This window comes from Somniosus microcephalus, chromosome 7, assembly GCF_052327205.1.
Source record: "Somniosus microcephalus isolate GS21.2 chromosome 7, FLI_Smic_1.0, whole genome shotgun sequence".
Taxonomy (NCBI): Eukaryota; Metazoa; Chordata; class Chondrichthyes; order Squaliformes; family Somniosidae; genus Somniosus; species Somniosus microcephalus.
In genome coordinates, this window is record NC_140993.1 from 17,440,579 (window position 1) to 17,452,963 (window position 12,385).

The 12,385-nt window shown below is 51.7% G+C and overlaps 1 protein-coding gene across 1 annotated transcript in view; it reads left to right on the forward strand.

Moving 5' to 3' along the window:
* The window catches only part of laptm4b (lysosomal protein transmembrane 4 beta), a 92,404-nt gene that overhangs the window by 53,825 nt on the left and 26,194 nt on the right, over positions 1-12,385 (forward strand). Inside the window, exon 6 of the mRNA XM_085992273.1 lies at positions 4,333-4,425. Coding sequence (XP_085848399.1) covers positions 4,333-4,425 — 93 coding nt within the window. The remainder of the gene's footprint in view (positions 1-4,332; positions 4,426-12,385) is intronic.

The window sequence follows — 12,385 nt, forward strand, 5'->3', positions numbered from 1 at the left end:
TCTCTGCGAACTGTTTTAAGGGGACATTCTCCACTCAAGTTTTTTTTTAATCCCCCTCAAGCTGTGCAAATGTAAACCATCAAAGGATACAGGGGAGGAAGCAAATCCCGAATTCATTAAAAGTGAGGCGAGGGATCTTATAATAAAAGGAAAAAATTGGACAAGTTAGTTAAACTAAAAGAGGACAAGGTGCCAGGACCATACTATGGGGGGAAAATTCGTTAGCGACCATTTTGGGGCGCTAACATTACCTGGGCACTAAATTTAGCGCCCGGCAAAAAATAGCGCCGGCGATCGCAAACTTCAGTTTTAGCGCCCCAAGAGGGAGGTGGAACGCTAATTCAAATGCTCCATTGTCTTCTTAGAGCAGTAACCCCAAATATCGGGGCGGTGCATTCTGCAGCGCTACGCACTGGGCCACGTAGCGCTGCCGCATGGAAGGGCTCTTCCCCTCATTGAAGGGGAGGGCCCAAGCCCACAGCTCTGCGGGGCTCTACCTGGACCACCGGGGAGCGGGGTGCCGTGCCAGCAGCCTGGCACACAAGAGGAGTGCCGGGCTGCCGGATCGCCGCACAGACCCCGCGTTCAAAGACGCAATGGGCCGCGACAAGTAAGTCGGCCGATTTTCTTTACCCCGCCCGCCACCTCCACCTTTAGTTGGCGCCCCGCGAGCCTCCTACCGCTCCGTTCCTGCCCCCTGAATTGGTCACACTCACCGCCCGGCGCAGATTCAGAGGGCGCGGGCCAATTTTGCAGGCGGGGCGGAAACGGGGCATTACGCACGGTGATTACATCGTCACCGCCTGCGCAGCGGAGCGGGGTAGCTACCGGTTACCGCCGCCACTAAACTCCCGCTGAATTTAGCGAGAGTCGCTAGCGGCACCGAACCCGGGCAATAAGCTGTTTGTGCCCTGTTAGCGCTCTAACAAGAGGCACAGATGCACCAAATTTCTAGCCCTATATCCTTTAGTGTAGAAGTCGTGCAACCGCTATACAAAGCCCTGGTTAGACCACACCTGGAGCACTGGGAGCAGTTCTGGGCACCACACCTTAGGAAGGATATATTAGCCTTGGAGGGAGTGCAGCGTAGGTTTACCAGAATGATACCCGGACTCCAAGGGTTAAATTACGAGGAGAGATTACACAAACTAGGGTTGTATTCCCTGGAATTTAGAAGGTTAAGGGGTGATCTGATCGAAGTTTTCAAGATATTAAGGGGAACAGATAGGGTAGATAGAGAGAAACTATTTCCGCTGGTTGGGGATTCTAGGACTCGGGGACATAGTCTAAAAATTAGAGCCAGACCTTTCAGGAGTGAAATTAGGAAACACTTCGACACACAAAGGGTGGTAGAAGTTTGGAACTCTCTTCCGCAAACTGCAATTGATGCCAGATCAATTGTTAATTTTAAATCTGAGATTGATAGATTTTTGTTAACCAAAGATATTAAGGGATATGGGCCAAAGACAGGTATATGGAGTTAGGTCGCAAATCAGCCATGACCTTATTGAATGGCGGAACAGGCTCGATGGGCTGAACGGCCTCCTCCTGTTCCTGTGTAACAGACTCGAGGGGCTGAACGGTCTCCTCCTGTTCCTGTGTAACAGGCTCGAGGGGCTGAACGGCCTCCTCCTGTTCCTGTGTAACAAGCTCGAGGGGCTGAACGGCCTCCTCCTGTTCCTGTGTAACAAGCTCGAGGGGCTGAACGGCCTCCTCCTGTTCCTGTGTACCAGGCTCGAGGGGCTGAACGGCCTCCTCCTGTTCCTGTGTAACAGGCTCGAGGGGCTGAACGGCCTCCTCCTGTTCCTGTGTAACAGGCTCGAGGGGCTGAACGGCCTCCTCCTGTTCCTGTGTAACAGACTCGAGGGGCTGAACGGTCTCCTCCTGTTCCTGTGTAACAGGCTCGAGGGGCTGAACGGCCTCCTCCTGTTCCTGTGTAACAAGCTCGAGGGGCTGAATGGCCTCCTCCTGTTCCTGTGTAACAAGCTCGAGGGGCTGAACGGCCTCCTCCTGTTCCTGTGTACCAGGCTCAAGGGGCTGAACGGCCTCCTCCTGTTCCTGTGTAACAAGCTCGAGGGGCTGAACGGCCTCCTCCTGTTCCTGTGTAACAGGCTCGAGGGGCTGAACGGCCTCCTCCTGTTCCTGTGTAACAGGCTCGAGGGGCTGAACGGCCTCCTCCTGTTCCTGTGTAACAGACTCGAGGGGCTGAACGGCCTCCTCCTGTTCCTGTGTAACATGCTCGAGGGGCTGAACGGCCTCCTCCTGTTCCTGTGTAACATGCTCGAGGGGCTGAACGGCCTCCTCCTGTTCCTGTGTAACAGGCTCGAGGGGCTGAACGGCCTCCTCCTGTTCCTGTGTAACAGGCTCGAGGGGCTGAACGGCCTCCTCCTGTTCCTGTGTAACAGGCTCGAGGGGCTGAGCGGCCTCCTCCTGTTCCTATGTTCCTATGGATACACCAAGCTTCAGCGTCCCTACGGTGGAGAGGAACAAATATCTTTCTGATCACTGTCTGGTAATTCCTGCTTCAAAGTGCATGAGTGTGAATATTCAGATCAGGACAGCATGTGAAATAAAAACAGATTATGATGGAAGTGGGAGGAATGGGACTGACTGGATTGCTCTACAGAGAGCCGGCACGGACTCGAAGGGCCGAATGGCCTCCTTCTGTGCCGTTATAACTCTATGACTCAGCAGGTCAGGCAGCATCTGTGGAGAGAGAAACAGAGTCAACGGGCTGGATTTTCATTGAGGAGTCGGATAGGAGGCGGGACTACAACTTTCGGGGTTGTAGTCCCGCCTCCATCGAGTTCTAGCCAACCCACGCGATTTAGACTTGATTGACCTTGTTGAGCCCGCCCAGTGGGCTCAGCAGGCCAATTAAGGGCCACCTGGCAACAGGTGACATCACAGACAGACATTTCATCTGTCAAGACCTTTTGACAGATGAAATATCAGCGTTTCACAGCTGTTTGAAGCTGTCAAACACTGACAATCTGTATTCTAAGTTAATTCCTTCCTCTCAGGATGATTTAGAGATCTCCCCGGAACAGAAAGCTGAATGCTGCAACATTTGACAGCTCGCGGCCATTCTGCTTTCTGTGCCGGTGAGATGAGGGACTCCCGAGACCTGAAGGAAGGAAGGCTGTAAAGGTAAGTAAAGGTATGTAAAACTTCTTTAAACACTTTACACACACCAAACACACTTACCTTTGCACTCATGCACCCATCACTCACCTAAACACCGGACATCTCGACCCCTCCAAGCCCTTCATCCCGACGGCCCGCCTCGCTAACTTGGCGTGGTTTGGAGCCGTCGGGAATCCCACACTTCAACATTAAAAATAGGGATTAGGCTAAAAACTGCCTGTTAACTACCTGTTAACAGGCAGTTAATTGGCACTAATCCCCTTCCCACCTCGGGGAGGCGGGTCCCAGCACAGGTCGGGTATCCGCCTCCTTTGAAACTAGCATGGAGGTGGGTTGGGGGCGGGATGGGTTCGTGCCCCCCCCGATTTCGGGATTTTAACCCCGCACACGCCTCCAATCCCGCCTCCACGGCCCAATGAAAATCCTGCCCAACGTTTCAGGTCTGTGACCCTTCGTCAGAACTGGAAAAAGTTGGAGATGGAACAGGTTTTTAAGCAAGTGTAGGGGCAGGGAAAGGGGGGAGGGGAGGAAAGACCAAAAGGGAAGGTCTGTGATAGGATGGAAGGCAGGAGAGATTAAATGACAAAAGGGATGATGGTGCGAGGCAAAAGGAGATGGTAATGGGACAAGTTAAGAAACACAAGATGGGGCCAGAGGAGATGTAAATGGCAACAGCCGAATATCAGAAGTGGGGGTCGGGGAAGCATGGACAATCTGGCAAAGAGGAGACGACTCCCGTGGCCCGGGAATGTGGGGGAGAAAGGTGGCTAGAGCCCAGGGGTGCGGACCACCCTACACCGGCCCTGTACCGATAGGGGTTCCCCACCCCAAGCACCAGCCCGCACCTTCTACACTCCCCGTGGCTCTGGTACAGCCACCCTCTGTCACCAGCACCCGCCGTCCGAGCGATGGTTAAGATCTAAAGCCTCCGCCCTGGCAGTGATGATACCCATGTTCAAAAAGCCAAACGGGCTTTCTCATCCATACTTATGAATAACAAACATAAATAAATAGCAATGCAAAAAAACAAAGACTGTAATATTGACAGTACGGGTTTTTGGTCGATATGTTATCTCTTACTCCATTGAGTCTGTCACAGTTGTGTAACACAGCAGACTACAATGAAGCAGACACTGCATCTGTATTGAAACATGAATTAAAACGTCAATCTTCTGTACCTTATAGGCTTACCTAATCGTCTGTGTATGGAACTGCTACAGGTACATCAATGGCAGGTCTTCGGCAGATGTTTTAGTCTATGTCACCAATGACACTGCGGTAAGCATATACATCGATATTAAGGCTTTAATTTCTTTTCAATTTGCACTTTTTTGTTCCTATCTATTTTTCTCCTCGCGGAGAAGGTTTGCCTGATTGCAGAACGGTTCCGGGGATAGGGGGATCTTAGCTACAAGGACAGGTCGGAGAAGCTGGATTTGTTTTCATGAGAGCAAAGGAGGTTGAGGGGTGATTTGATCGAGGTGTACAAGATTATGACGGGTTTGGATAGGCTAGACGGGGAAAGGCTGTTCCCACTAGTTGATGGTACAAGGACTAGGGGGACACAGATTTAAGGTTTTGGGCAAGAGATACAGGGGGGACGTGAGGAAAAACTTATTTACGCAGTGACTGGTGAGGACCTGGAACTCGCTGCCGACGGAAGCGGTGGAAACGGCGACACTCAATGTTTTCAAGGGGAGACTGGACAGGCACTTGAGGGAAATAAACTTGCAGGGCTACGGGGATAGAGCGGGGGAATGGGACTGACTGGATTGCTCTACAGAGAGCCGGCACGGACTCGATGGGCTGAATGGCCTCCTTCTGTGCCCTATGACTCTATGACTATGACAGTCCCCTCTTCATTGGATGGTAGATGAGTGAACCACAACTTTCTTCCGAGGTGTCACACCGTTGGGTGAAATTTGAACTTGTTAAAAATCTGCCCTCTACGTTTCTGTTTCATGACCGTGTCTTGCTGTCGGTTCATTCTTCAATGGTTTACAAGTGTTATCAGCCATATTTGGAACAGAGGAGGCTGAGGAGAGACTTAATTGTGGTGTATAAAATGATGAGGGGCCTTGATAGAGTGGATAGGAAGGACCTATTTCCCCGAGCAGAGAGGCCAATAACCAGGGGGCACAGATTTAAAGTAATTGGGAGAAGGATTAGAGGGGAGTTGAGGAGAATTTTTTTCACCCAGAGGGTGGTGGGGGTCTGGAACTCACTGCCTGGAAGGGTGGTAGAGGCAGAAACCCTCATCACATTTAAAAGGTACTTGGATATGCACTTGAAGTGCCGTAACCTACAGGGCTACGGACCAAGAGCTGGAAAGAGAGAGGGGAGAGAGGAGAGGGGGAGAGAGGGAAAGGCAAGGGGGGGAGAGAGAGAGAGAGGGGGGAGGGAGGGGGAGAGACGGGGAGGGAGAGGGGGAGAGAGGGGAGAGAGAGGAGAGAGAGAAGAGGAGAGAGAGAGAGGAGAGAGGGAAGAGGGGGAGAGAGAGGAGAGAGGGAGAGAGAGAAAGGGGAGCGGGGAAGAGAGAGAGAGGGAGAGAGAGAGGAGGGGAGAGGGAGAGTGGAGAGAGAGAGAGGAGGGGGAGGGAGAGGGGGAGAGAGGAAGGAGGGAGAGGGGGAGAGAGAGGAGAGAGGGGAGGGGGAGAGGGAGAGTGACAGTGAGGAGAGGGGGAGAGAGAAAGAGGAGGGGGAGAGAGTGGGAGAGACAGGGGAAAAGAGGGAGAAGGGAAAGAGGGAGGGGGAGAGACTGGGGAGAAGAAGGAGAGGGGAGAGAGATGGGAGAGGGGGAGAGAGAGGTTAAGAGAGAAAGGGGAGCGGGGGAAGAGGGAAAGGGGGAGAGAAAGAGGGAGAGGGGAGAGAGAGCGAGGGGGAGAGGGATAGGAAGGGGAGAGAAAGAGGGAGAGGGGAGAGAGAGCGAGGGGTGAGAGAGATAGGAAGGGGAGAGGGAGGGGGAGGGGAGAGTGTAGTGTCCGAGTATCAATAATACACGGACTGCAGGAGAACAATAATAACAGGTATTTACTGAACAGAGGGTAAGCTTAAAACTGAAAGTACAGAAGCCTGCTATGGCTTTATATACAGGTGTGGTCACTGCCGGTACTACAGTATAAAATCAGTTCTCTCTTAAAGGTACATACACAACAATTCCTCCCCTTTTAGATAAACAGTACATAACATTCATTTAACAATTAAATAATAACTAATTACAATTACAATTTTCTCTGTACTATATACATCAACTGAAATAATCATTTATAAGTTCAGTCTTTGAGGAGGCTTCCTGTTCCTGACTGGATAGCGCCTTTCTCGAGTATCCTGTTCTTGCGGCGGAGTCGATTCTGGCTCATTGTCATTGGTTGGTTCGTCAGCTTCCAATACCACTGATTCTGAGGTAGACGCAATCTGTATTTCGGGTTCATTACCAGGTGCACATGCTCGTGGTATGGGTTTGGCTTGTTCCTGTGACTCTAGAATCTGGTCAGCATGGCGTCTCACGATGCTCTCTCCAACGTCCACTGTGTACATTAGTGGTCCCTGCTGTGTGCATATCGTTCCTGGCTGCCATTTTTCTGTTCGGTAGTCGCGGGCCAAGACTGGTTGCCCTATCTTGAAGCTCCTGGTTGGCTTCTCATTGATGTGCTGGAATTGCTTCTCCTCAACATCTCGTCTTATGTTTGGTTTGAGCAAATCCAGGCGACATCTTAGCCTTTGGTTGAAGAACATTATGGCTGGAGCTTGGTTGGTGACTGCATGTGTCACATTCCGGTAAGCAAACAAGAAATTATCCACCTTCTGTTGTAGTGGTAGGTCGTCGTTATACATCGCCTTTATTGCCTTTTTAAAGGTCTGAACAAACCTCTCAGCCAATCCATTTGTGGCTGGATGATATGGGGCAGATGTGTAATGTTTCACCTCATTATTCCTCAGAAACCTCCAGAAATCCTCGGACACAAACTGTGGTCCATTGTCGGAGCAAATCTGTTCTGGCAAGCCATTCCTGGCGAAGATGGTCCGTAGGACTGCAATAGTTTTCTCCGTGGTGGTGGAGGACATTTTGATGACCTCTGGCCATTTCGAATGGGCATCCACAGCGATTAAAAACATTGAGTCCATAAATGGACCAGCAAAATCAATGTGTACCCGTTGCCATGGAGATGAGGGCCACTCCCATGGGTGTAGCGGGGCCTGTGGTGGAGCGTTTTGGACCTTCTGGCATCCTGTGCATCTCTTGGTCATATCCTCGATTTCTTTATCGATTCCCGGCCACCACACAAACGCCCTGGCTAGGCTCTTCATTTTTACCCCTCCCAGATGACCCTCATGAAGCTCATTGAGCACTCTATCTCTCAACTTGGGCGGAATTACCACTCGGGATCCACACATCAAGGTCCCCCAGCACACTGACAGCTGTTCTCTCCTTGGCGAGAATGCTGGCAACAGTGAGTCGCCATGTGCTGGCCATCCCTTCACCGTCAAATCATAGACCCGAGAGAGTGTCGGGTCATTTCGGGTTTCCTTCTCTATACTTGAGTTTGTAACAGGTAGACATTCGACTATGGTCGAATGGACTATCTCAACAGGGTCCACTGCAGGTGCTTCCTCCACCGTAGGCAACAGTAAGCGCGACAGCCCATCAGCGTTTCCATGCTGTTTCGTACCCTTGTACTCTATGTCGTACTGATGTGCCCCTAGAAAAAGTGACCATCTTTGCAGCCGTTGCGCCATCATCACCAGAACGCCCTTCTTTGGGTTAAAAATGGAGACCAGAGGCTGATGATCTGTCAGTAGGGTGAATTTCTGCCCGTGCAGATAGTGATTGAACTTCTTCACCCCCCACACCAGGCTGAGGGCCTCCCTGTCAATCTGGGCGTAGTTACGCTCGGCTGAGGTTAACGAGCGCAGCGCAAAGGCTATTGGCCTCTCTGAACCGTCAAGGAATTTGTGTGACAGCACCGCTCCAATGCCGTAGGGAGACGCATCACATGCCAACCGAATCGGTAGTGTTGGATTGTAGTGGGCCAATACTTCTTTTGAAGTGATTAGGCATTTACATTTCTGAAAGGCACGCTTACACTCATCACTCCATTTCCATGTTACTCCAGTTTGCAGCAGGGCGTTCAGTGGGTGCAGAATTGTAGATAAATTCGGCAAGAACTTATGGTAGTAGTTCACCAACCCGAGGAATGACCTCAGTTGCGACACATTTTCCGGTGCTGGAGCCTTGACTACTGCCTCAATCTTGTCTGGGGACTTATGCAACCCTTCCTCATCAATCATGTGGCCACAATACGAGATTTGTCTCCTGAAGAACTCGCATTTGGGGCGGTTGGCTCGTAGCTCATATTCTTGTAATCTAGTGAGCACCTGCTCCAGGTTGGCAAGGTGTTCACTGTCATTTTCGCCCGTAACCAGGATGTCGTCCAAATAACACTGGGCCCCCGGGATCCCTTGCAGGACTTGTTCCATCGCCCTCTGCCAAATAGCCGGGGCTGATGCTATCCCGAATACCAGCCGGTTGTACTGGTAAAGACCTTTGTGAGTGTTTATCGTGAGGTATTTCCTAGATGCTTCTTCCACCTCCATTTGTAGATACGCTTGGGCCAGATCAATCTTCGTAAAGCATTTCCCTCCAGATAGTGAGGCGAAAATATCTTCTATCCGTGGCAGTGGATATTGTACTGTGTGCAGGACTGGGTTCACAGTTACCTTGAAGTCCCCACAGATGCGAACCTTCTTCGGCTCCCCAGGTGTGCTGCTCAATGATTTCTTCATTACAGGAACGATGGGTGTGGCCCACTCGCTCCAGTCCACCTTGGACAGCACACCCGAACGCTCCAGACTCTCCAGCTCTGCTTCAACGGCTGGGCGGATCGCGTACGGTACCAGTCTGGCCTTAAAAAAATTTTGGGGTTTGCGTTATCTTCGATTTGTATCATTGCCGTTACGCCTTTTAGAGTCCCAAGTCCTTGTTGGAACACCTCTTTCACGTCAGTTAGAATTTTTGACAGTTGTCCAGGTGTGACGTCGTCATCCTTTTTGTCAGTCACAGTTAGCGCCTGAATGGAATGCCAATCCAATTGTATTTTTCGGATCCATTCACGTCCCAATAATGGTGGTCCTCCATCTTGTAGTATATATAGATACAGTTTCTGTGTTTCCTTGCCATTGTATTTAACTGGCACCCTTATTTTTCCTCTGGGGTAGACTTTTTGCCCCGTGTATGTCTTCAATACAATGGACGTGTCCTTCAAGGGTATGTGTAAGAATAGCCGCTCATAGTCTCGTCGATTCATAACAGTTAGGGCTGATCCTGTGTCCAATTCCATCTTTACTTGGGACCCTACTATCATGAGGGTGACCCAAATGGTTCGGTGATCCTCCTTTGCGATCACGTTGTGTAATTTTAGACAACTTAGCCTCCTGTTCCCGGAGTCATTATCACTCTCCTGATCATCTGATACTGTCTGTCATTTTTTTTACTTTCTTGTACTTTTCCTTAGTAGTTCTTTTATTGTTGGTTTTCTTTCCTGACCTGCAGACTCTTGCTATGTGTCCCATTTTCCCACATTGCCTGCATACTTTGTCCTTAAACCAGCAGTCCTTCTGATCATGGGTTGTTCTGCCGCAGCGATAGCACTTTTCTGCTCCATATGCCATTTTGTTAGCGCTGTATTCTTGTGGTTTCTGTTGTATTTCCGTAGCTCCCCGTGCTGCTGCTTCGTAGGATACTGCCACGCTGAAAGCCTGTTCTAGTGTCAGGTCCTTTTCCGAAAGTAGTCGTTTCTGGGTTCCTTCACTCTGGAGCCCGCAGACAAACTTATCCCTTAAGGTGCCTGCCAGTCCTGCTCCGAACTGGCAGTGCTTCGATAACTTGCGTAGTTCCGTAAGATAGTCAGCATTGCTCTCATCTTTGTGCTGGTTTCTTTTATGGAACTTGAATCTTTCTGCTATCAGCAGCGGTGTAGGGTTTAGGTGTTCCTGTAAGATATTAACAATCTCTTCAAAACTTTTCTCCATTGGTTTAGCTGGGGTAATTAAATTCCGCAATAGGCCGTACGTTCTCGCGCCCATCAAATTTAATAATACCGACGCCTTCTTTCCATCGGCCACCTCATTTGCCTCACAGTACACTTCAATTCTTTCCACATACGTGGTCCAGTCTTCTACCTCGTTGTCGAAAGCAGTGATACTGCCACTCTTCGGCATCTTGGGTGGTTTAAAATGGCGCCTCCCGCGCTTTTTCTTCTTCCCCAATGGAATAAAATGGCGCCTCCCGCGCTTTTCCTTCTTCCCCAATGGAATAAAATGGCGCCTCCCGCGCTTTTCCTTCTTCCCCTTGCTGCCACGCTGCTCCTAGCGTTCTACAGGGTAATGGTGGCGACCCGCGGCTTCGGTGCGTCTCACTTTTCCTTCCCCTCGTTTTATTTTCTCTACGCTGCCCGGTTCTTGAGCACCGACCGCGCCCTGTGCGCTCCACCCTCTCTCTCTCTCTTTTCCTCCCGACGACGCTGCATGGCCCCTTTGCAGAGCCGCTCGATCGAGCTCGAGCCCGCCGCAGTCCGGAAGGGTTAGCGCACTACCTGCTACCAGCACGATTTGCTGGAACACCTCGACTGGGGAGCCAAGCCCAGCTCTCCACAGCCTCCCCTGCAATTCTCCGAACTCCGATGGATCCCCGGGCGGTTGCCCGCGGTCAACGCCCGTTGCTCTGACTTCGACCTCCAAAAGCTTCTTTTCAGGGAAAGATCCCCGTGAGGTGATGCAGTACTGCAGGTGAGTTCGAACCTGCTCGTTGCCAGTGTAGTGTCCGAGTATCAATAATACACGGACTGCAGGAGAACAATAATAACAGGTATTTACTGAACAGAGGGTAAGCTTAAAACTGAAAGTACAGAAGCCTGCTATGGCTTTATATACAGGTGTGGTCACTGCCGGTACCACAGTATAAAATCAGTTCTCCCTTAAAGGTACATACACAACAGAGAGCGAGGAGGGGGAGGGAGAGAGAGGGGGAGAGAGAGAGAGGGGGGAGAGAGAGAGAGGGGAGAGAGAGGGGGGGGAGGGGAGAGAGGGGGAGGGGAGAGAGGGGGAGAGTGATAGAGGGGAGAGGGGGAGAGAGGGGGGAGAGAGATAGGAGGGGAGGGGGAGGGGGAAGGGGAGAGAGAGGAGGGGGAGAGGAGAAAGAGGGGAGAGGGGGAGAGGGAGGAGTGGAGGGGAGGTCAGGAACTCGAGGAGATGCGGTCAGGAACTTGGGGGATGGGGGTAGAAAGTGATCCAGGTCTAAAGTGGGGGGGCGGATAAGAGCGAGAACATGATCCAGATGGTAAGACGGGTCACGTTCTTCCAACCCCACCCCCTTTACACCCGCACCACGTTCTCCCTCTCCTCCCGCTAGACCTGGTTGATTTCTCGGAGAGCTGTCACTATTCACTTCATACTCAATAAACCTGTTAACAATCCGTGACCCACACACAATGCCCCATCTATGGGGTGGGTGTGGGGGGGAAGGTCAGGAACTTGTTGGGAGGAGAAGTTCAGGAACCTGTGGGGGAGGAACTTGGGCAGGGGGAGAAGGTCAGGAACCCGGGGGTGGGTGGGAGGGAGGTCAGAAACTTGGGGTGGTGGGAGGTCAGGAATCCAGGGTGGGGGTGGGAGGGTGGAGGAACTTGGGCAGGGGGGAGAAGGTCAGGAACTTGGGCGTGGGGGGAGGAGGTCAGGAACTCGGTGTGGGGGGCGGAAGGTCAGGAACTTGGGCAGGGGAGGAGGAGGTCAGGAACTCGGTGTGGGGGGCGGGAGGTCAGGAACTTGGGCAGGGGAGGAGGAGGTCAGGAACTCGGTGTGGGGGGCGGGAGGTCAGGAACTTGGGCAGGGGAGGAGGAGGTCAGGAACTCGGTGTGGGGGGTGGGAGGTCAGGAACTTGGGCAGGGGAGGAGGAGGTCAGGAACTCGGTGTGGGGGGCAGGAGGTCAGGAACTTGGGCGGGGGGCCGGGAGGTCAGGCACTTGGGCGGGTGGGAGAAGGTCTTAACCCACGAGGGTGAGCTATGTCTGTTCTATGTGAGCTCTGTTCTGTCTGAAGTAGGCAGTCAGAATGGCTCGAATTACACTTGGCAAAGTAATTGATTACTTAGGCAGGCAGGATCTAATTACACATTCCAGATAAACTGCTGGGTGAGTCTTGTCCTCCAAGGGGACCAATCAGCAATCAGGCCTTGTCCTCCAAGGGGAC